This window comes from Phodopus roborovskii, unplaced genomic scaffold (genome assembly GCF_943737965.1).
Source record: "Phodopus roborovskii unplaced genomic scaffold, PHOROB, whole genome shotgun sequence".
NCBI classification, from domain to species: Eukaryota; Metazoa; Chordata; class Mammalia; order Rodentia; family Cricetidae; genus Phodopus; species Phodopus roborovskii.
The window spans coordinates 29,549,968-29,569,242 of NW_026126407.1; the positions used below are offsets into that span (position 1 = coordinate 29,549,968).

The following is a 19,275-nucleotide window of genomic DNA, read 5'->3' on the forward strand; positions in this document are numbered from 1 at the left end:
TGTTTCCTCTAAGATGAATTAACATTATCTTGGAGACGTGTGATGGCACACATTTGTAATCTAGCACTCAGAGGCAGGAGGATTACCATAAATTGGACACCAGCCTGGCCTTATATTGAGATTCAAGGCAGTCAAGGCGATGCAGATAAACCCTGTTTCCAAAACAAAACAAAAATCCCACACCCAAACAAACAAAAGAGGGGTTGCACAATAGGGTATAATTTAGCTGGTAGTGTGCTTGCCTAGCGTGCATGAATCCATGGGTTTGATCATTACACCACATAAACCAGATAGATAGAACCAGAAGTTCAAGGTCTCAAAGTAGAGACTTTCTGTATACATGTGAGGATCCAACCATCCTTGAATGACAGCTATTCAGGAAACAAAATTTGCACCTGTGCCAGGCACATCAAGAGTCCTTTCCCCGGCCCTCATTCTCCCCAAACAATAAAAGTATGTACAGAATGTTGATGTTGTATTAAGAATTATAAACCAGCTCAGTGGTGGTGGTGGCTCAAACATTTAATTCCTGCACTCGGGAGGCAAAGGCAGGTGGATCTCTATGAGTTCAAGGCCAGGACAGTCAAAGCTACACAGAGAAACCTTGGCTCGATAAACCAAAAAGGAGGGAAAAATTATAGGCCATCTAAAGTCTACAGGAGGGTGTAGCTTATATGTAAATGCTACCCCATTTTACATAAGACTTAAATATTTGCATATTTTGGCATCTAAGGGAGGTCCTGGAACAAGCCCCTGGTGGATACCCAGGGCTGATCAAATTCTTTGCACAGGGGGTCGGAGTTAAAATTCTTCTTACTCTGATACCTCTAGTCTTCACGCCAAGGAACCAAAGCAGGATTCTGCCTGTTTCAGGGAGGACTCCAGCCTGCTACCTGATAAGGTGACTTATTGGAAGGATGTTCAACACAAGTTGCGATTTATTGTGTAGAATGGATACATAGTGGGCTAGAGAAATAGTTCATTTGGTAGCGTGTTTGCATGACGCTCTGGGTTCAATTCCCAGCATCAAATAAAAACCAGGCACGGTGGGACACCTGTAATTCTAATGCTTAGGAGATACAGGCATCAAAACAAACAGGAGTTCAGAGGCATCCTTGGTTGTAAAGTGAATTCCAGCCTGGGCTATATAAGACCCTATCCCCCCACACCCAAAAAGCACAAGTAAACCCATGGTTGGGGCCCTACCAAGGAGACTAGAGAAGATACTGAAGACAAAGTGTTGCCATGACAACAGTACACACTACCAAAAATTGGATTTCATTCCTGAGGGTCCGAAAAGGGGAATTTGTATCCAGGGGCATGGGGACAGAAACCCTAGGGTGAGAGACTTCCTTCAGAGCTTGTCATCTGTGAACACCATGTGATGTCATCATAGATCCCCTGGAACTGGAATTACAGACAGTTGTGAGCTGCCATATGGGAGCTGGGAATTGAACCTGGGTCCCCTAGAAGAGCAGCCAGTACTCTTAACCACTGAGCCATCTCTCCAGCCCCCATAAATGTAAGTTTTGGAACTTGTGGTCCTCCTACCTGGCCCACCAGTGCTATGATTACAGGTATACACTCCAAGCCTAATTCAATATTGGCTTTATTTTAATAATAGTGACATAAATTTATTTAATAGATTTATATTAAAATGTTGATAATTCTCAACAAAGACTAATAAACGGCATCTGGAAATATGTAAAATTATTATATACCATGACCAAATAGCAACTACAGCAAGAAAGGAAAGTTGTTTTAACATTAAAAAAGAAAACAAAATAAAAACAGCTAGACGTGACAGGACACACCTTTAATCCCAGTGCTCCAGAGACAGAGGCAGGCAGATCTCTGAGTTCCAGGTCTGTCTGGTCTACAGAGTGAGTTCTAGGACAAACAGCTACACAGAGAAATCCTGTGTCAAAAAACAGAAAACAAAATAAAAACAAACAAAAAGAACAACAATGTATATAGCCAGAAATGGTAGCAAATGTCTGCAATCCCAATATTTGGGAGGCAACAGGAAGGTCAGGAGTTTAAGTAATACTCAGCTAGTTACATTGTGAGTTTGGGGCCAGGCTAGGCTACATTAATACATGAAGCTTTGCTTCACACCACCCCATCCCAAAATTATTGAAGGAACTCAGTAAACAATATTGATTACAAAGACACTAGACAGTGTCAAGACACTAGACAGTGTCAAGATCATGAAAAACAAAGGTCAGGTGTGGTGGCATACTTTCAATCCCAGCATTTGAGAGGCAGGCTGATCTCTATGAGGTCTAGGCCAGCCTGGCCCCCAAAAAACAATTACAACAAAAAAGCTGGGCGGTGGTGGCACACACCTTTAATCCCAGCACGGGAGGCAGGGGCAGGCATATCTCTGTGAGTTCAAGACCAGGCTGGTCTACAAGAGCTAGTTTCAGGATAACCTCCAAAGCCACACAGAAACCCCATCTCAAAAAACTGAAAGAAAAGGGCTGGAGAGATGGTTAAGAGTATTAACTGTTCTTCCAGAGGTCCTGTGTTCAATTCCCAGCCACCACATGGTGGCTCACAGCCCCCTTTTGGCCTGCAGGGGAAACATGCAGGCAGAATGTTGTATACATAATAAATAGGTCTTTAAAAAAAAAAATGGTCCAGGGACATAGCTAAATGGTAAAATACCTGCTAATGGGATGTAAGGCCCTAAATTCAACCTCCAGTGTCTCACATACAACAAAACTGTAGCCACCCAATGCTTCTAGCCCCAGATAACCACAGTTTTTTTTTTTTTTTTTCCCCCTGTCTATAGTATAATTTGCCTTTTCTGGCTGCTTCATGCTTATAGAATTAAACAGTATGTGGCAATATGTGGCTTTGTGTATCTGATAGAACTTAGCATTTTATTTTGAAGCTTTGGTCCTATTTGTGGGACAATTGATAAAACCTGAGTAAAATCTGAAAAATGGCCTGGTGGCAGTCCCTTTAAAAAAATTATTTATGTGCATTGGTCTTTTGCCTGCATGTATGTCTATATGAGGGTGTTGGATCCACTGGAACTGGAGTTACAGACAACTGTGAGTTGCCATGTGGCTGCTGGGAACTAAACCCCAGTCCTCTGAAAGAGCTTTTAACGGATTAGCCATCTCCCCAGCCCAGCCTGGTGGCATTCTATCCATGCTACTGTGTTGGTTTACAGGGTTGTATTTTGGTTACACAATACAATACTTTAATACTGGAGGAAGCTGGAAATGGCATGTGGGAATTCCTACCTGTAGCTTTTTTTTTAAAATCTAAAACGAAGCAGGCTTCTTCTGTAGCCCAGGCTGGCCTGAGACTCTCCAACCTCCTACCCCAGCCTCTCAAGTGAAGAGACCCTGGGCAGAGACACACCTTTCACTTACAGTTAGGGTCTGACTGCACTGCTGCTGATGTCCGCTGAAGAAACTGACTTCTGTCCATACTGTGGTCTGCTGGCCTTACCACTCATGAACTCAGCATCCAGAAGACTCCCCAGGGCTGAGTCAAAAAGGGCACATCTTTCAGGGCTTGGGGAGTATGCTGTTGGTGCCTGCTGGGCTGGGTCTTTGGTAAGAGGGTGTGCAGGCCCAGTAGAGCCCTCAGAAGCTAGCAGACTCAAAGCTCAAAGACAGAAAGATCAAAGGAGGTCTGGAGGGAATCAGAGACTGAGACCCTTGTCTCTGCCCTGAACATCTGCCCACAGATTTCCTGAGAAGTTGCTGATGCCAGACCTCCATTTCCTGTTGCCAGGGCAGAGAGAATGAACTTGAATGGGTGGACATGTGAGACTCAGAGGAAATGCCAGCTTGGCAGAGCAGAGCCTGAAGTGACAGAAAGCACAGACTTGCTTGCAGCTTGAATCCATGAGCACCCACACTCACAAGCAGACACACACAGATATGTTCGTTTGCTGATGGGCATGCGGACAGGCACACCATTCACATGGGCGTTTAGGAGCACAGCCTGCTAGTGCCTTGCCAATGCCTGGGCTGCAAACTTCAGGACATCCAGCTGGTACTGGAGGGGAGACAGGAAAGGAGGCTGCAGTCAGGCCAGCTTCAGGGATGGAGGGGTTGAAAGGTAAGCCAGAGCATAACGACCCAGTCCATTTTGTGGCGGAATGCCTGTATCCTGCCCATTCCTCTATTGCTGAGCATCAGCTCCGTGGAAAGCAGGGACCAGCAGAAGACCCAATTCTGTCATTGAGGACCCTGCAGAGCCCCAGCTGGGAGTCATCAGGTTTGCTGGGCGCACTGATGAACAAGGTGGACAGAAGGGCTTCTGGAGGAGTCCATAGGGACCAAGGCTGGATCTTGGGCTCGAAGGTAGCAAAGGAGGAGGCTGGCTCTGTGGCAGTGGCTTCCAAGGATGACCCTGATGTCTTAAGACTCCCATGATATGATCAAGCTGGCTGCAGGTGTGTTAAGAGATGAAGATTTGGTAATGAGGCAGTTACTTTCTCAGCACTCACCCTCTCCCATCTTGTGCTGGGCTGTGCCCTTCATCTGTGGCTCTTCTAGACTAGTTTGGATTCTGCCACAGCTGACCAGATTCACCTCAAGCCAACTTCATCAGAAAAGAGAAGTGACATTTTATAAGGCAAAACAGTCCAGGCGCCACATACCAGAAGAGGCAGCTCCGGGGCCCCAAGGCTCACCAACATGAATTCTCAGCTTCCATACTCTGAGCTTCCTTTCCCGAACAGCTAAAGAAGTTTCCAGAACTGGGTCTCTCTTTCTTCCATCAGCTTTGGCATACATGTCTACACCACAAGTTTGGCAGTGCAGGAATTGTCAGCTCTGTCTGGTGTGGGAAGGACTGGGCTAAAGAAGGTAAGGACCAGTGCCTTGAGCCAGGTGGGATGCTAGGCAAATACACAGGCCTGGAGACAATGTTCTCCCACATCCAGAGCAAGGATGGAAGCTGTTATTCATGAACCTGTGAAGTTCTGAGGGTGGTGGGCCTCAGGATGCTCAGAAGGAGCAAGAACAGGAGTAGGTCCATTGTGGCTGAGGATACCTGGACAGCATCATGAAGCCAAATGGAGTTGGGAAGAATGTGTCAGCACTTTACAGAATAGCCCTGGATGGGGGTGCAGATACAAGTTATACAGGTTAAATAACTGGAGGGGTGGGAGAGGTCAGGATTGCCAGTCCGATACTGAACCAAGGATTAAGGGCAGGTCTGAAAGGCCAGTGGGAAAATACCAAGGGAGCAGGGCCTGGGTGACATGATAAATGGAAGGCACCCAAGGCTAGGGTGGGTCTGGTTAAGCAGTTTGAGTACTACAACCATAGGACTAAACACAGAAGGGTCAAGAACAATGGAGGGAAGTTGTCAAGCGGTCTACAGCCCTGGTTTCTACCTTCCCAGCCTGGCCAGGCTTCCTGCCTCTGTGGATAGTCATGCCCCCACCCTCCCCGCCTCTACTGAGAAGGGGTGGGGTGGGTGCTAGGCTCTTCCTCTCCTGGGCCAGCTTCTGAGCAACACACTGGCTGATAAGAACTCCACAGCTAACTCTGCCTGTGGCTGGCACCATGAAGGACGACGTGGCTCTTCTGGCTACCGTCACCCTCTTGGGAGTTCTATTGCAAGGTGGGATAGCTCCTGTCTGGGGTGGGGGGATAGATCTTATACCCATGCAGCCTGCTCTCTGTCCTTCAGGCTCTTGGGGTAGGGAATGGGGGTGCTGGCAGGCCTAGGCCCAGGCCCAGGTGAAAGACAGGACATTTTCGACCCAGACTTCTGGTGCCAAAGTCCAAATTCTTCAAGAGTCTTAGGGTCAAAGGGCCTGAGACCCTGCTAGAAGCCCCAAAGGAGTGTCTGCAGGGGAGCCGTGGAAAATGTAGTCTAGAGGAGTGCGCAGTCAAGGGGGATTGTGCACAATCAAGGGACCAGCTGAAGGATGGCAAAGATTGCTGAAGGGCCACTGAGGAAAGTGTGTCAGGTGCCTTGTGGTGGGGGCTGATGTCTGCTTGGGAGTATGATGAATAGTGGGGTAGCTATCAGCTTAGATGGAGAGTCCTTGTTACAGGTACCTGGAGCACGGTATCTGCCAGAGTTAGGGCTGGGTTCATGATGTCTAAACAGAGAAACTGAGACAAGAGTTTATACCACTGTTTGGTGGCACTTAGATCCAAGCTTGAGCTACCCTGGCCTGAGGCAGGATCCCTTCTGGCTACCTCTGTAGGAGGGAAACCAGGGTCCCTTAGCCACAGGACGTGCGCTTCCTGTTCCTTGTGCCAGTTCTGTCCTGGAACACTGGCTACTCAGGGACTAAAAGACTGGGGGTCCAGATCTGCAGAACGGGAGGTGGATATTTGCTTGTGCTTTGCAAGTCAAATAGTTCAGAGGGTAAACTCTCCTGTGGCTCCTCCCACCGGCAGGTGTTGCTGGTGCACACATCACCCCAGTCAACCCTCGGGTCTACTGAGTCTTTCCAGTGGACGCCGCTGATGGGCAGGTCGGAGGAGGGAGTTAGGAGTCGCTCAGCGAGAGGCAGAGAGAAGGGGACTGGGGGACAGGGCCTGCCCCAGGGATGCTGGACGCCACACCTGACTCCCACGTCCCCTCGGCCGTAGCCTACTTCTCCCTGCAGGTGATCTCTGCGCGCAGGGCTTTCCACGTGTCACCACCACTCACTTCTGGACCTCCCGAGTTCGAGCGCGTCTTCCGAGCCCAGTGAGTGTGGCGGGTCCGGGCGGGTTCGGGTGTTAGCCCAGCCCGGCCGCGCGCTCACGCAGCCCGTGCCACGCAGGGTGAACTGCAGCGAGTACTTCCCGCTGTTCCTCGCCACGCTCTGGGTCGCCGGCATCTTCTTCCACGAAGGTGCGGCACAGTGCGGGGGCGCGCTCGGGGGGTGGTCCCGGATGGCGGGCGCGCGTGTTCACAGTGCCGCCTCGCCTTTGGCAGGCGCCGCAGCCCTGTGCGGACTGTTCTACCTGTTCGCGCGCCTCCGCTACTTCCAGGGATATGCGCGCTCGGCGCAGCTCAGGTAACTCGGGCCGGACTTCCGGGAAAGCGCAGCAGGGGAGGGCCGCTCCGGGACGCGGCTCTACGGGTGGGAGGCGGTGATTGGAGGTAGGGGTCGCGTGGAAAGAGACTGCCTTCTGGGACGGCGTGTGGGCGGGCCTAGCCCAAGGAAGCCGGTCTAATCCGGTGGGGGAGGAGCCTGAGCCTAAGGGGCGGGGCCGAGTCCTGGGAGCGGCCCTAGCGTGGTGGGGGCGGAGTCTGGACCTGTGGGGCGGGGCCTTGGTTCAGCTCCCGCTGAGCTCTGCCCGCAGGCTGTCTCCTCTGTACGCGAGCGCGCGTGCGCTCTGGCTGCTGGTGGCGATGGCTACACTGGGCTTGCTAGTCCACTTCCTCCCTGACACACTACGTGCAGCGCTCTTCAGACGGCTCCAGGAGCTCCTGCAGATGGCATGAGGCGAAGGACCTCCGAGTCAGCGCAACTGGAGAAGAGCTTAGAGCAAAATGCAGGGGTGCCCGCCTCCGAATCCCAGTTTCTAATTAAAGTACCCACGACGGTCTCGCCTACATTCTCTGGGTCTCGCCTACATTCTCTGGGTCGGAGGTTGCTTACCAAGGGCTGCAAACCCTGGAGGGCCCCAGCCACCCACAGATACAGCCAGGCTTTGGGAGGCGGCGTGGGCCGGCTTGGATTTGAGCTTCTTTCACTGTACCCTCCTCTAGACAGCACCTTGCCTGTGCAGCCACCTCTGCCTTGACATTATGTCCAGAGACAGTCACCCTTCACCTTCCTTTCAGTGCCTGGGGCTCTCCTTCCTCTCAGGCGGAGCCTCGGCTGCCAGAATCTTGTGTGCCTTCTTGTTTTCCACTCAGCCCCGACTTCACTAGAACCAGTTGTTGGTCCTTCCCCAACTGAGAACTGGGTCCGTTTTTGATCAGCACTAGATCTCCAACATCAGATGGGTGTAGGTGTTCAGGAACCTCTGCAGAGGCCCACGGAGCAGTGAGCATGACCAATAATGTAGTCAGTGATGCGTTCTCTCAAGTGGACCTCAGGGTGCTTGAGGACCAGACTTGGGGAAGACCTACTGACAAAACATCTCTAAATGACTTTTATGCTAGGTGACCAGGGAAGATGCTTCTCAAACAGGCCCAGCAGTGAGTGCAAAGGCCCTGAGATGGAGATGGCCCATTTATTTTAGAGGAGACCATAGCATGAGCCAGGTGTTGTGGTCCATGGTTGTAATCCCAGTCCTTGGGAAGCTGCAGGAAAAATTCAAGGCCAGCTTGGGCTACAATAAGTTCCAGGATAGCCTGACTCTCTCAACCCTTCTACTCTGTCCCTGCCACACACACACATACAAAGATCCTATTCTATGAGACCGGGGAGGAGCAGGGAGTGAGGACCACCATGGGGGCGGGGACACAATGAAGGAGCTCAGGCCTTCACTATAGCTGAGGTGGGTAATGTGATGCCAGCCCAGGATGACATGAGAACACTTTGGAAGGGGTTCCTATAGAATTGGCAGGCACACCTTTGGGTGCATGAAACTCACTCAGTAGCCAAGATCTTCCTGCTAAGTGGGAATGAGAGCATGTGGAGGTATGCCAACAGCGCACTGGGACACCTGACATGGCAAAAGGGGGGTTTGGGAGACTCAGTCCCTGGCATGAAAGAGGTCAAAGTCATCTTCACCAGTAGCCAGCAAGCACTGGATAGGGGTCTCCCAAAGTCCTCGCCATCAGCAAGTTTTGGGAACCCATGGAGATAGGCCAAATACAGACAGGCAGACATTCTGTGCCTGGCCAGAACATGCACCTATGACGCATACACTTCATTAACCCTTTATTACAAGTCACGCTCTTATAGAAGTATATGCGAACTTACGTGAAAAAATCAAATGTATCCAAGAATAAAAAACACAGCACATAAAGTAGTGTATGCATTCCAGTGTTCGCGCCGCACACAGCGGGCGCCCAAGAAAAAGCTCTTCTAAAATGGCCTGGCTCAAGCCGACCGGCCAGGGGCAAACGGTTCGGTTCTTTTTGGGCGGCAGCAGGCCTGCCCTCAGGCACAGTGTGGGGGCCGCCTGCCTCCTCCCGCGGCCCGGCGCAGCACCAGCTTCTGGGGCCTCCGGGCCAGCGGTGGACCCCAGGCCAGCCCGAGCCGCCTGCCAGGCAGAACCCTTCAGGTCGGGTGGATATGCCTGGTCTTCTGGGGCGGCAGCAGCAGCAGCAACACCCTTGGAACCGTGGGCTCCAGAGCCGGCCACGGGGCACCCTTGGAAGCCTTCCATTTAGTCAGCCTTTTTCAAAAAGATCTGCAAGAGTCAAGCTCAGGATAAGCAGCTGCCCTGGGGCTTCTTATGGTCTAGTAGGCTGGTCCCATCCATCCTTGCACCCAGCCAAATTCACCTCACTCAAGATGACCCACACTGGGGAGTCAGTCTGGATGGAGAGGCGCAGTGCTTCCAGGGGCCCAAAGGCAGGATCCACTTCCCCTTCGGCTACACCCTTGTAGAAGGAGCCTGTGGGAGGGCAGTGCCTACAGGTAAAAACAAAAGCCACATCCAAAAGCCCAGCCCACCACAGGCCCTGCCCTACTCACCGATCTGGAGGTAACCATCAGGGCTCCTAGGGTACCGTAGAGTCGCTGAGCGGCCCTCCTGAAGGGCTTCCTTCTCTGACTGGGGATTCTGTGGGCAAAGCAGCAGGGCTGGAGCGGCTGGCCAGAAAGAGGCAGCCTCAGGCTCACCCATACCCGCCATACTCACGTCAAAGGGCAACACCTCCACAGAAGTGTTGAAGAGTTTGTCTTCTGGGTGTTCAATGTTCCCACTGCGGAAGAAGAACCTACAGGCCCCAAGCAGGCTGGTGAGCTGTGGTACAGTTGAGGTACTGCCCAGGCACACTGCCCAGTGACTCCAGGCACTAGGGGAGGCTGGGCATCATCCCAGACAGTCTGTGGCTGTGCACTCACTGCAGCCAGGGCCTTACACTGAGGCTGTGGTGATGGCTGTCACTGAGCACCTAAAATTCTGCCCACCTTAGTGCTCACAAGGCAGTTAGTACTATTCTGGGTAGTGCTTTTCAGTAAGGAAACTGAGGCGTGGTGGGGTGGACGATGGTGGGGGCAAACAATTCCCTCAGGGGTTCTAAAAGGGGTACCTAAAGACCCAGCAATATATGCTGAGGCCTCTAACTGGTGTTCACCCTGTCCCCTTCCCCAGGGAGCACTAACCGCTCAAGGCGCAGTGGCTGGAAGAATCGGAAGCGGATGAAGTCTCCTGCGGCAGGTGTGAAGGCCCAGAAGAAATCCTCTCGCAAGTAGGCCTTCTCCAAGGTGAAATGCTGGTACGTCTTGAGGCTTGTGCTCACCTCCGCTGGGGGGTTCACATGCTCTTTCCGGAGAGCATGTTTTCCAAAATCTTTATCCTAGAGAGGAAGAGCAGACATCAGTGCCACCCTCCAGTCCTGTCTCCACCATGCTCTGTCAAAGGCTGTGGCATAACCCACCTTCAGTTTCTGGATCTTGCCCGCCAGTGAGGAGTGAGTGCCCACGTGCTGGAAGAGGGAGGGCTTGAAGCGGATCCGAAGGTTGGCCTTCTGCCGGTCACAATGTTTCTGTGAGCAGAAAGTAACACCTTAGTGTTCAGCTCAGCCCAGACTCCAAGGATGGGGCCTTTCCTTAGGATATCCAGGGGATTTCTTCTGCCAGCAGTGTCCTCTCCTTGCCACAGAGGCATGGCCAGGAACACAGTGTGAGCTAGCAGCTGATGGCCTGCCTTCTCTGTGCTGGGTCCAAACATTCACTGCTCACCGCATCTTTCTCAGGGTTGCAGACTTTCACCCACAGGATGTGGTCCAGGAGCCAGTCAATGGGCTTGTCTCGGTAGAACATAAGGATGAATTCCACAATCAGGCTCAGATCCAATGACTTGAACATCTTCCCTGAGGGGAGGGAGTCAGGGAAAAGGGCACTGAGTGGAAAGAACTGCAACACCCTACTTCTTCATCCCCGTGGGGGCCAATGTGGAACGTCTCACAGTGAACCTTGTGGGCAGACTCTGGGTAGGTGTGGGCCCAAGAAGACAGGGCAGGGCTGGGGACCCTGGGACATCCTCCTACATACAGAGGGCACTTCAGCCAGGCTCACTGGCAGAGTTCTGAGGCTGAAAGGTGGCAGGTGGAGGGCAGGTGGGGCTGATGGGCTGTCACTTGGCCTACCGATAAAGCCCAGCTGGGAGAACTCCAGGATCATCCAGTCCTCGGAGGGCTGCTGGAGGGCAAAGTTCTTCATAGTGCTCAAGTAGTTGGGCTTAGCTACAATATCATCCTCCAGCTGCACAGGGAGGAACAGTAGGGGTCAGGGACTCAGGATGACACAGGGCAGAAGTCAGGTCCCTCACCCAAGTGCGGCCATGGGCAGAGTAGGCAAGGGCAAGGTCAAAAAGGGTTCAGGGAGGGTTGGAGAGAAGCTTCGGGCTGACCTGCACATAGTAGATGCCTTTGGACTGTGCATACATCATGAGGAAGCAGTAATCCAGGTTCTGTTTGGTCCTCCACCTGTGGGGCCGGGGGAGACAGGGCCACCTCCAGTGAACTACCACAGAGAAGCCGCTGAGGCAGGTAGGCAGGACCCACCCTGCCTACTCCCCACCCCACCCACCAGACAGGGTCCCGAGAGACATCGACAGTGGCCTAGCACCAACAGACTGCTGGGGGTACTGAGCATGAGTACCTGACTCTCTCCTTGGGATCCCCGAAGGACTCTCGAAGGCGGGAGAAGTCAGGGTAGAAGTGAGGGGAAGGGGAGATAACTTCCAGGAGCCCAGAGTGGATCTCTGTGGGGAACCTGGGTGGGGGAGGGCTCAGTGGGTGTGGGGTCTCCAGGGGCAGAAGAGGACTGGGAGCTCTCCAGACATCCCTACACACGTACACACACGCGCACACGTACACACACGCGCACACGTACACACACGCGCGCGCGCACACACACGCACACACACACACACACACACACACGCACACACACACGCGCGCACGCACGCACCGCCCACCTCAGGAAGCTTACTAAACAAATGTCCCTCCTCCACTAGTCTCCCAAGACACTGGGATTCCAGAAAGACTAGGGCCCTTACACACTTTTAACAGAGAAGGGAAGCCCCTCCCCACACAAGGCAGATCTCTTAGGGGAGGAGGACATCTGGCTGCCCGCCCTCCAGCAACGTTTCTGGTTGCTGGTACTCACAAGGCCTTGATGTTCTCTGTCACTGCCGAGGTGTACTGTGGGTCCGTCTGTGGGAAGACACTTAGCTTAACTACCACCCCAAATGGTCTGGAAGGGGGAGGGGCAGGAGTGTGGGTTTCAGATATCCCCATATGTAGGAATGAGTGACTTCCTGTCCTGAGTGCCAGGAGGGGTGTGTGTGTGTGTGTGTGTGTGTGTGTGTGTGTGTGTGTGTGTGTGTGTGTGTGAGTGAGAGAGAGAGAGAGAGAGAGCCTGGCTGTGGTCAGTTACCTCAGAAAACCGCTTTTTGAGATACCCAGAAATGTGTGGGATGAAGGAACCCGGTAACTAGTATGCCCACAAGGGGGCGCAAAGATTCATCTTTCTTTTTAACTTTTTGTCTTGGTCCATTTGCGAATGAAACTAATGACTGCAATTCTAATTGTGTCCCTGGCACCCCGCTTGCCGTTCTGTTTGTATTTCTCTTTTTGGTGGATTGTTACTGGGTGTCTTCCCCTCCATGTTCTTGTCCCCAGGCCCAGGGCCACTCGCCTCGGCGATCAGCACCACGATGACGGAGTCTTCCTTCTCTTGCGGGCTCAGCTCCGAGATGAGCGAGTGCAATGTGTCAGTCAGGTAAGAGTGCACCTCGCGCCTCACGCTTGGAATGCCCATCACCACGGACACTGCAGGGGCGCGGAGGGGTGACACTGGACAGGGCTCCGGGGACTGCCTTTCTGCCCGCCTCTCGCCCCTCCCGGGCCACGCCCATACCTCCGGTGCGGCCCTGGCCCACCCGCACTGCGGGTTGCAGACTGCTCTCCTTGGCTAGCAGGTGTGGTAGATGGTGGAAGACGGTGGGCAGATGAAGCACGTGCCTGTGCGAGACGTTCCACGGCTTCAGTCGCGGATCCTCTGGGTGGTTGGGAAAGGGACAGGTCAGATTTTGCAGGGCCTGCAAACAGCCCAGCTCTGCAGACCTCCATGCACCCCATCCCGCTGGAGCTCACCAGTTAGGCGGCCCCAAGTGCGATTGCCCTCTCCGTCCCGCAGCGCCTGCCTCTCGGACACTGCCCTCTTAATTTCGTCCAGCACCAGGTTTAGCTCCTTGGAGCGCTTCAAGCTCTCCTGCTCAGCAGCGTGCAAACGGTCTCGCAGTGCCAGAAACTCCCGCTGGTAAATGTCCACCACGTCACCTGGTGGGGAGTAGAGGGTTGAACACATGGGGCAACACCAGGGAACAGCCTCCTGCAGACCCGCATCATGTCATCACTGAACGCCTGTCGGTTGCAACAGCACACCTGTAGAGGTATGCTTGCCACACCCCGACTATGGGGCACATACCAGTTCATGTGAAGTAACACAGATGCTCAGCATGGTGTTGAAAAGCCCCCAGCAAGATTACCACCGTCAGTACTCTCCCGACCCAGTTACTTCATCCTTTAATGCATCCTAGGTGGGGAGGGGGTATGGTCATCTCCCAGTCCTAGGGAGCAGTCCTAAGCACAGGTTGGAACAGCCTCAGACTGAAACCTCTGCACCCACGAGATCCCTTCAAGGTTGAGATGACAGACAACCTCATCTTTAAGGCTCTATGGGCACAACCAGACTCCACAGACTCTAGCCCTGAGGTCTGAGCCTGGCTGGGCATAGGACCTGTGACTATGTGTTCCTGCAGGGTGTGTGTGTATGTATGTGTGTGTGTGTGTGTTGGGGTGGTGGTGGTCTGCTCTTTACTCGCTCATCCTTGTCACTAATAATTGCTCTCTCACTGGGTTCTTTCTAACTCACTCACCCAGAGCCCAGTTCACCCCCATGCTCAGATCAACAGATGAAGTTGACTAGCTAGAGCAGGGGTTGCTCAACCAGTCCACAGCAGAAGCCCCGACCACAAATGACCTGTGCTAGGCTTGCATCTCCTAGAAAGGTCTACATGCCACCCTAAGGAGAACTGTCAGACCCTCAGCTAAATTCAGTAGCTGGCAGCAGCTGGGCCCAATATGAGGAGTGCAGGGGTAATTGGGACCCGGAAGGGAGCTGCCTGAGGGTGGAGGAGAGTCCCCAGGGTGAGGAGCACCTGCCCCCACTGCTCTGGCAGGGACCCACAGCAGGAGGGACAAACAGCATCTCCCTGGCGAGGGGCCAGCAGCTTCTGCCAGCCTGGGCCCTCAAGGCCTTTGTCTGGCTGGCTTTTGCTCTCTTTATTTGCTATCACATACACCTCCCTCTGCTTTGTCAGATGTCTAGCTTCTTCTGCCTGAATCCCACATCCCAGCCTTCAAGGCCTTCACTCTGAGTCTAGGAAGCCTTTCCAAATCCCATCCCACCCCACCCCTAGGCATCAAATCCTTGGTGGGCAAACAGCCCCAGAAGGCGGGACTAGTTACCCCCTATAGCCTGTAAACCAAAGGTGGAGTCACTTCAGGACACGCTTCCTCCTCAGAGCAACCAGGGCAGAGACCTAAGTGCTACTTAGGTCAAAGGGAAGGAGTGCAGAGGAAAAGGGAGAGGCTTGGAGATAGAAAAGCCAAGTGGATTCAGTCCAGACATCCCTTACCTGTGGAGCCCCGCCCCCTGATACTATACCCTATCTTACCCAGGACTAACGTCCCAGGCTACACCCAGACTTAGGTATGGCCCTGAAAGGGGAGGATGAGGGAGTCAAGTTACAGGATCGCTGAGAATTAGAGCTGGGCTCAGGGGCCAGGTTACCCTGGAAACCTGACCCTTGAACACTGAGAGCTCATCTCCAACCTCACCCTCCCAGCACTGAATGGGCTACACCAAGAGCAGATAGCGTTGAGGGATAGAGTGTCCAGGTCATCAGAGCCAGCTAGGGAGGTATTTCACAGTGGCCTGGACAGAAAGGCCCTGCCCTCCCTTCAGAGAGGAGCTAAAGGGCAGTCTGTGCCACTGGCAGTATCCCAAGTAGCCCTGAGCTGGGGCCAGGGAAGGGGATGGAGAAGTAACACTGATCTGATTTTTGCCTGTGTTTTCCTCAGACCAACTCTGCTCTGGAAGTAAGCCAAGCTCTGCCTGCATTAGATTGTTGCAGGTAGGTCAGGAACCATCCTGACCATCAAGGCCTGGGCACAGCTGGATCCCTATCCTGGCCTCCCTTCCTAAGGCCTGTGCTCCAACTGTTTACCAGCAAGTAATGGGCCCCTTGGGTTCCTGGGCCTGGCTGTTGTCCACAGGCGGATCTTACTGTCATTTCTCTGAACTCCACGGGACCTTTCCCTTAGCAGCCCACCATATTCTTCTGGCCCTGTTCAATCTACCTGCTATTTGTTTCCTATAGGAGCTCAGTGATCCTATTCCTAGGTCTACTAACTGAGGGTCCCCTCTGTCCTTGCACCCTTCAAATCCAGAAACTCAAGCTGCATGATTGCCTCCCTATGGGTTGTTCTTAAAGTGGGGGACTTCACTAGACAATCCTGGCACCCCCACACCTCTAGTGGGCTGGGTAGTGAAGCAGGTCAGTGATAAGGGCCTGGGAACTCTTTGGTCTCTTTGGGTGTGTGGACCAGGTCAGGATAGGGCTTCCTGGGAAGCAGAGGATCTTGGCTTCCATCACACCTTCATATTCCAGGGAAACAGGATACAGCTGGCCCAGCGGCAGGCTGCAGCAGTGGCCATACCATGACAGACTACACTGGCTACAGGACCTGTGATACTCTGCAAGCAGGAGAATTAAACATGCCCTGAGGTCACAGACCACAATATTACACCCGGTTCCCTCTTGGCAGAGGAGACCGCTTTCAGAATTAAGCTGGGGTACAAACTTTGAACACTGTATTTAGAGACTTAGGGAAGAGGCTCAGGACCACAGGAAGATGCCAAGCCTAGCCAAAGGTCTACTATGAACCTGCAAGAAGGTAGGAGGCAGAGGTGGGGAGTGGCAGGTGTCCACTCTGTCTCCAGGTCTTGCAGACCTGGAGAGAGGGCCCATTATTGCTATCCAGTCCAATGAGATGGTAAGTAAGCCTGAATACCGAGGAGGGCTGTGTGGCTCTGTCTTTCCTCAGGTGGAAATTCAGCAGCTGCTTGGCTGAGGGTATAGCCTGATTCCTGCATGTCTGGCTGCTTCAATAGATACAGCCAAGGCTGCCTTTGAACCTGGGCCCTGAACCCCAGGTGCATCTGGCCAAGTCTGAGTCCTTTCCATTCTTAAACCTGCTCCAGCTGTCTTTTTCCTCTCTGGCTCCCTGCCCAGACCTTCCCTTCCGGTCCTTTTGCTTTCCCATAAGTACTGGGCCCTCTCCTGAGCCCTATATCCACTACAAACTGGAAACCAACTCCAATCTAGTGGCTGACTGGCTGAGCATGGCTTCACTACATGAGCTTGCTATTGAGTTGTCTGCATGGAAGAAGGAGAACAGGTCACAGCCCAGATTCCCGACATCCAGACGCCCGGCTTTGCTGGACGCCCTTGCAAACAGTACAGTGCCTGGACAGGGCTGTCCCAGGCCCCACCCTCTGCATAGCACAGGCTCCTGGGCTTGTCCCTTAGGAAGAACTCTACATGTGAGCCACACCTTTCTCTGGCTCTCTGCTCCCCAGGCCCTCAGAGTGTCAGTTTCCTGGTTACTTCCTCAGGAGGTGTCCTGACATCAGATGAGAGCATGTGACTGTGTGAGAAGCACACAGGGAACACTGCCTAACTGAAGATGAGGGACAAGGGCCAATGGCCCTACCCACAATGGCACAACTTGGGCCCAGTCCCTCAGACATGGCTCCAATGCAGCCTCCATGGCCTCTCTCCCAAGGGCTCAAAATGTATCCTCTTGGGTGACACACCCTACCTACAGAGAACTCTGCCCTGGCCATACACTTTCCTGATAGCCCATCCCATCCCATAGCCTTTGCCTGATCACCCTCTCTCTGTTTCAGGTTCTAGGCAATCTCTCCTCAGAGTTCCTGGCTTGTGATTCTCTCAAGGCCAGTCCAGGCCTCCACCAAAACAGGACAAGTTCTAGAGAAGGCTGGGCTGGACTGGGCTGGCAGGAGCCTGGTGGCTGGAGTTGGACTTTCCCCAGACTCATTTAGCATAACCTTGGGGAACAGAGAGCCTGTCTGAGAGAGGGAGAAGGCTAGCTTGCCCAGGCCTGATCTGACAGGAAGAGCAGAAGGCAGGCAGGAAGGAAGCAGCTTTTCGAAAAGCCTCCTGTGTTCAGGCTGTGTGGATCATGGCCTCACAGATCTTCAGTTCCCAGTCAGCCACTCAACCTAGCTCGAAAAACTCCTGACAGTGCTGGGGCCTGTGCCCCTGGACTCGCAGGAGGGCCAGCCAGGCACAGAGGCCACTGTGCACTGGCCAGCCTGTCTAAGCTTCAAAGGAGTATCAGGGAGCTGATGTGGGCCAAGGAAACCCCACAAAATGACCACATATCAGGGTTCCTGGGCTAGCTGATCAGTCCTGGGGCCTGATGCCAGGAAGAGGCTGTAGGCCCCCAGGGAGCAGCACTTACAGGAACAAGGCTGCAGCGGAGCCCAGCAGTAGATGGGGCAGGGGGATGGATGCCTTGGCTGTATCTCCTCACCTGTCTCAACAACGCCAAACCTGCTCTTGTCCAAGAGCCTGCAGCGGGTTCCCTGGGTCCACCTGGTTACAACTAGCTCTGTGACCTTGTGTCTCTGCCCCTCGGTGGGAACTCCATAGGTCCTTAACTTGCCAGTGGGAGCGCCCGCCCCTAGGCATGAGATAACCGCGGGCAGAGGCCAGTTCCGAGCGCCACACGGAGGGACCTGGTCACTGCTCTGCCTCCTGGGCCAGGCGGTCCGGGGAAATGTTGTTACGCCAGCAGCAAACAAGTGGGGCGAGGATGGGAGGGGCTCAGGTGCACCGGGTGCGGGCCTGCGCGGGCGGCGGCGGGGTGGGGGCTCACCTTTCTGGCCGCTGAGCGCCGCGTACCAGGAGAGCGAGAGGAAGGCGCACAAGCAGAAGAGCAGCAGCGTCAGGAAGGTGCCATTGCGGAGCCTCATCTCCGGTGCGCGGCGGGCGCCGGCGGGGCCGAGGCCGCATGGCCCGGGGAACCGGGGCCGGGGCGCGGGGGCCGGGAGGCGGCGGGGGCCCCGGCCCCGGAGCGCGGGGAAGCTGCGGGTCCGGGAGAGGCGGCTGCGCTCTGGGCGGGAATAGGGACGGGCGGGGGCCGGACGGGCTGCTCCTCCGCGGCGCGCGGAGCTGGCGGCCTCGGTCGGAGGCTGGGCCGGGGCCGGGCAGGGTTGGGCAAGGCGGCAAGAGCCGCGGCCCGGCTAGATCTGGGACCGCCGCCGAGTCGACGGCGAAGGGCGGGGCGGCCGGGATTTAAAGGGGCCGCATCACCCGCTGCCGCTGGGAGCACCGCGAGGGGCGGGGTGGGAGGCCAGCGCCCGGGATCCCAGTGGGCCCGGCTCCGGAGCACGGCGCGCGCGCGTGGAATAGCGCGCCCAGAGGGAGAGGCGGTCCAGTCTCAGCAAAGTCAAGGCTACGGTGGTGATGAATGCAGGTCAGCTACTGTGCAGCAGGGATAGACTGCTGAGGTGCAGCAGGGATAGACTGCTGAGGTGCCAGCCAGCCCCACAACTCGGCTTCCAGGAAGATCCCATGGGTAACTCCCCACACCCAGACCTTCAAGCACTCCTCCCTACCGGGAGGGTCTAGACTTGGGAGGGGACCCGAGCGGCCCGGCTGAGGTTATCTCTAGCTGACCGACGCGTCCAGGAGTGTCCGCTGCCCTCTCCTGCGCCCACCAGTTCTGCCTTCCCAGGACATTCTCAGCTGCGCCTCGGATGGTATGCTGTGGACGGGGGAGGCGCTCCTACTCTACAAGGACAATGGGCCGCTCTCCGGAGTAACAGAGTCGTTGTTTGTAGGTGTGGAGCACCCTCCGGAGCCCAGCCAGCTAGCTTCCTGGTGCCAGGCATGCTGTGGGCGAGAGTCAGGCTCAACCTGCAGTTTAGAGGGACACCAGGTCCGCAGGGTGACTTGGGGCTCTGGCTCCGATTTGTACAGCGGCCGCCTCAGCCTTTATTGCTGGTCTTGTCTTACACTTTCATATAAAGTCTCATTACAGACTCCCCTCTCCCTC

The 19,275-nt window shown here is 54.4% G+C and overlaps 2 protein-coding genes across 2 annotated transcripts; one reads left to right on the top strand and one right to left on the bottom strand.

Annotated features, from left to right (window-relative positions):
- Positions 1–5,433: 5,433 nt before the first annotated feature.
- Positions 5,434–7,533, top strand: Ltc4s (leukotriene C4 synthase). Its single transcript, XM_051180811.1, has 5 exons — positions 5,434–5,601; positions 6,588–6,687; positions 6,764–6,834; positions 6,919–7,000; positions 7,290–7,533. The coding sequence occupies exons 1-5, from the start codon at positions 5,544–5,546 to the stop codon at positions 7,429–7,431; spliced, it is 453 nt and encodes a 150-aa protein (XP_051036768.1). The 5' UTR covers positions 5,434–5,543; the 3' UTR covers positions 7,432–7,533.
- A 1,275-nt stretch (positions 7,534–8,808) lies between these two features.
- Mgat4b (alpha-1,3-mannosyl-glycoprotein 4-beta-N-acetylglucosaminyltransferase B) lies at positions 8,809–18,482 on the bottom strand. The gene is made up of 15 exons (XM_051180782.1): positions 18,094–18,482; positions 13,216–13,401; positions 12,980–13,120; positions 12,758–12,891; positions 12,227–12,273; positions 11,717–11,830; positions 11,466–11,541; positions 11,203–11,317; positions 10,796–10,926; positions 10,492–10,599; positions 10,217–10,410; positions 9,750–9,828; positions 9,584–9,671; positions 9,391–9,503; positions 8,809–9,296 (listed from the first exon to the last, which is right to left on the bottom strand). The coding sequence occupies exons 1-15, from the start codon at positions 18,188–18,190 to the stop codon at positions 9,273–9,275; spliced, it is 1,647 nt and encodes a 548-aa protein (XP_051036739.1). The 5' UTR covers positions 18,191–18,482; the 3' UTR covers positions 8,809–9,272.
- Between the last annotated feature and the right edge of the window lie 793 nt (positions 18,483–19,275).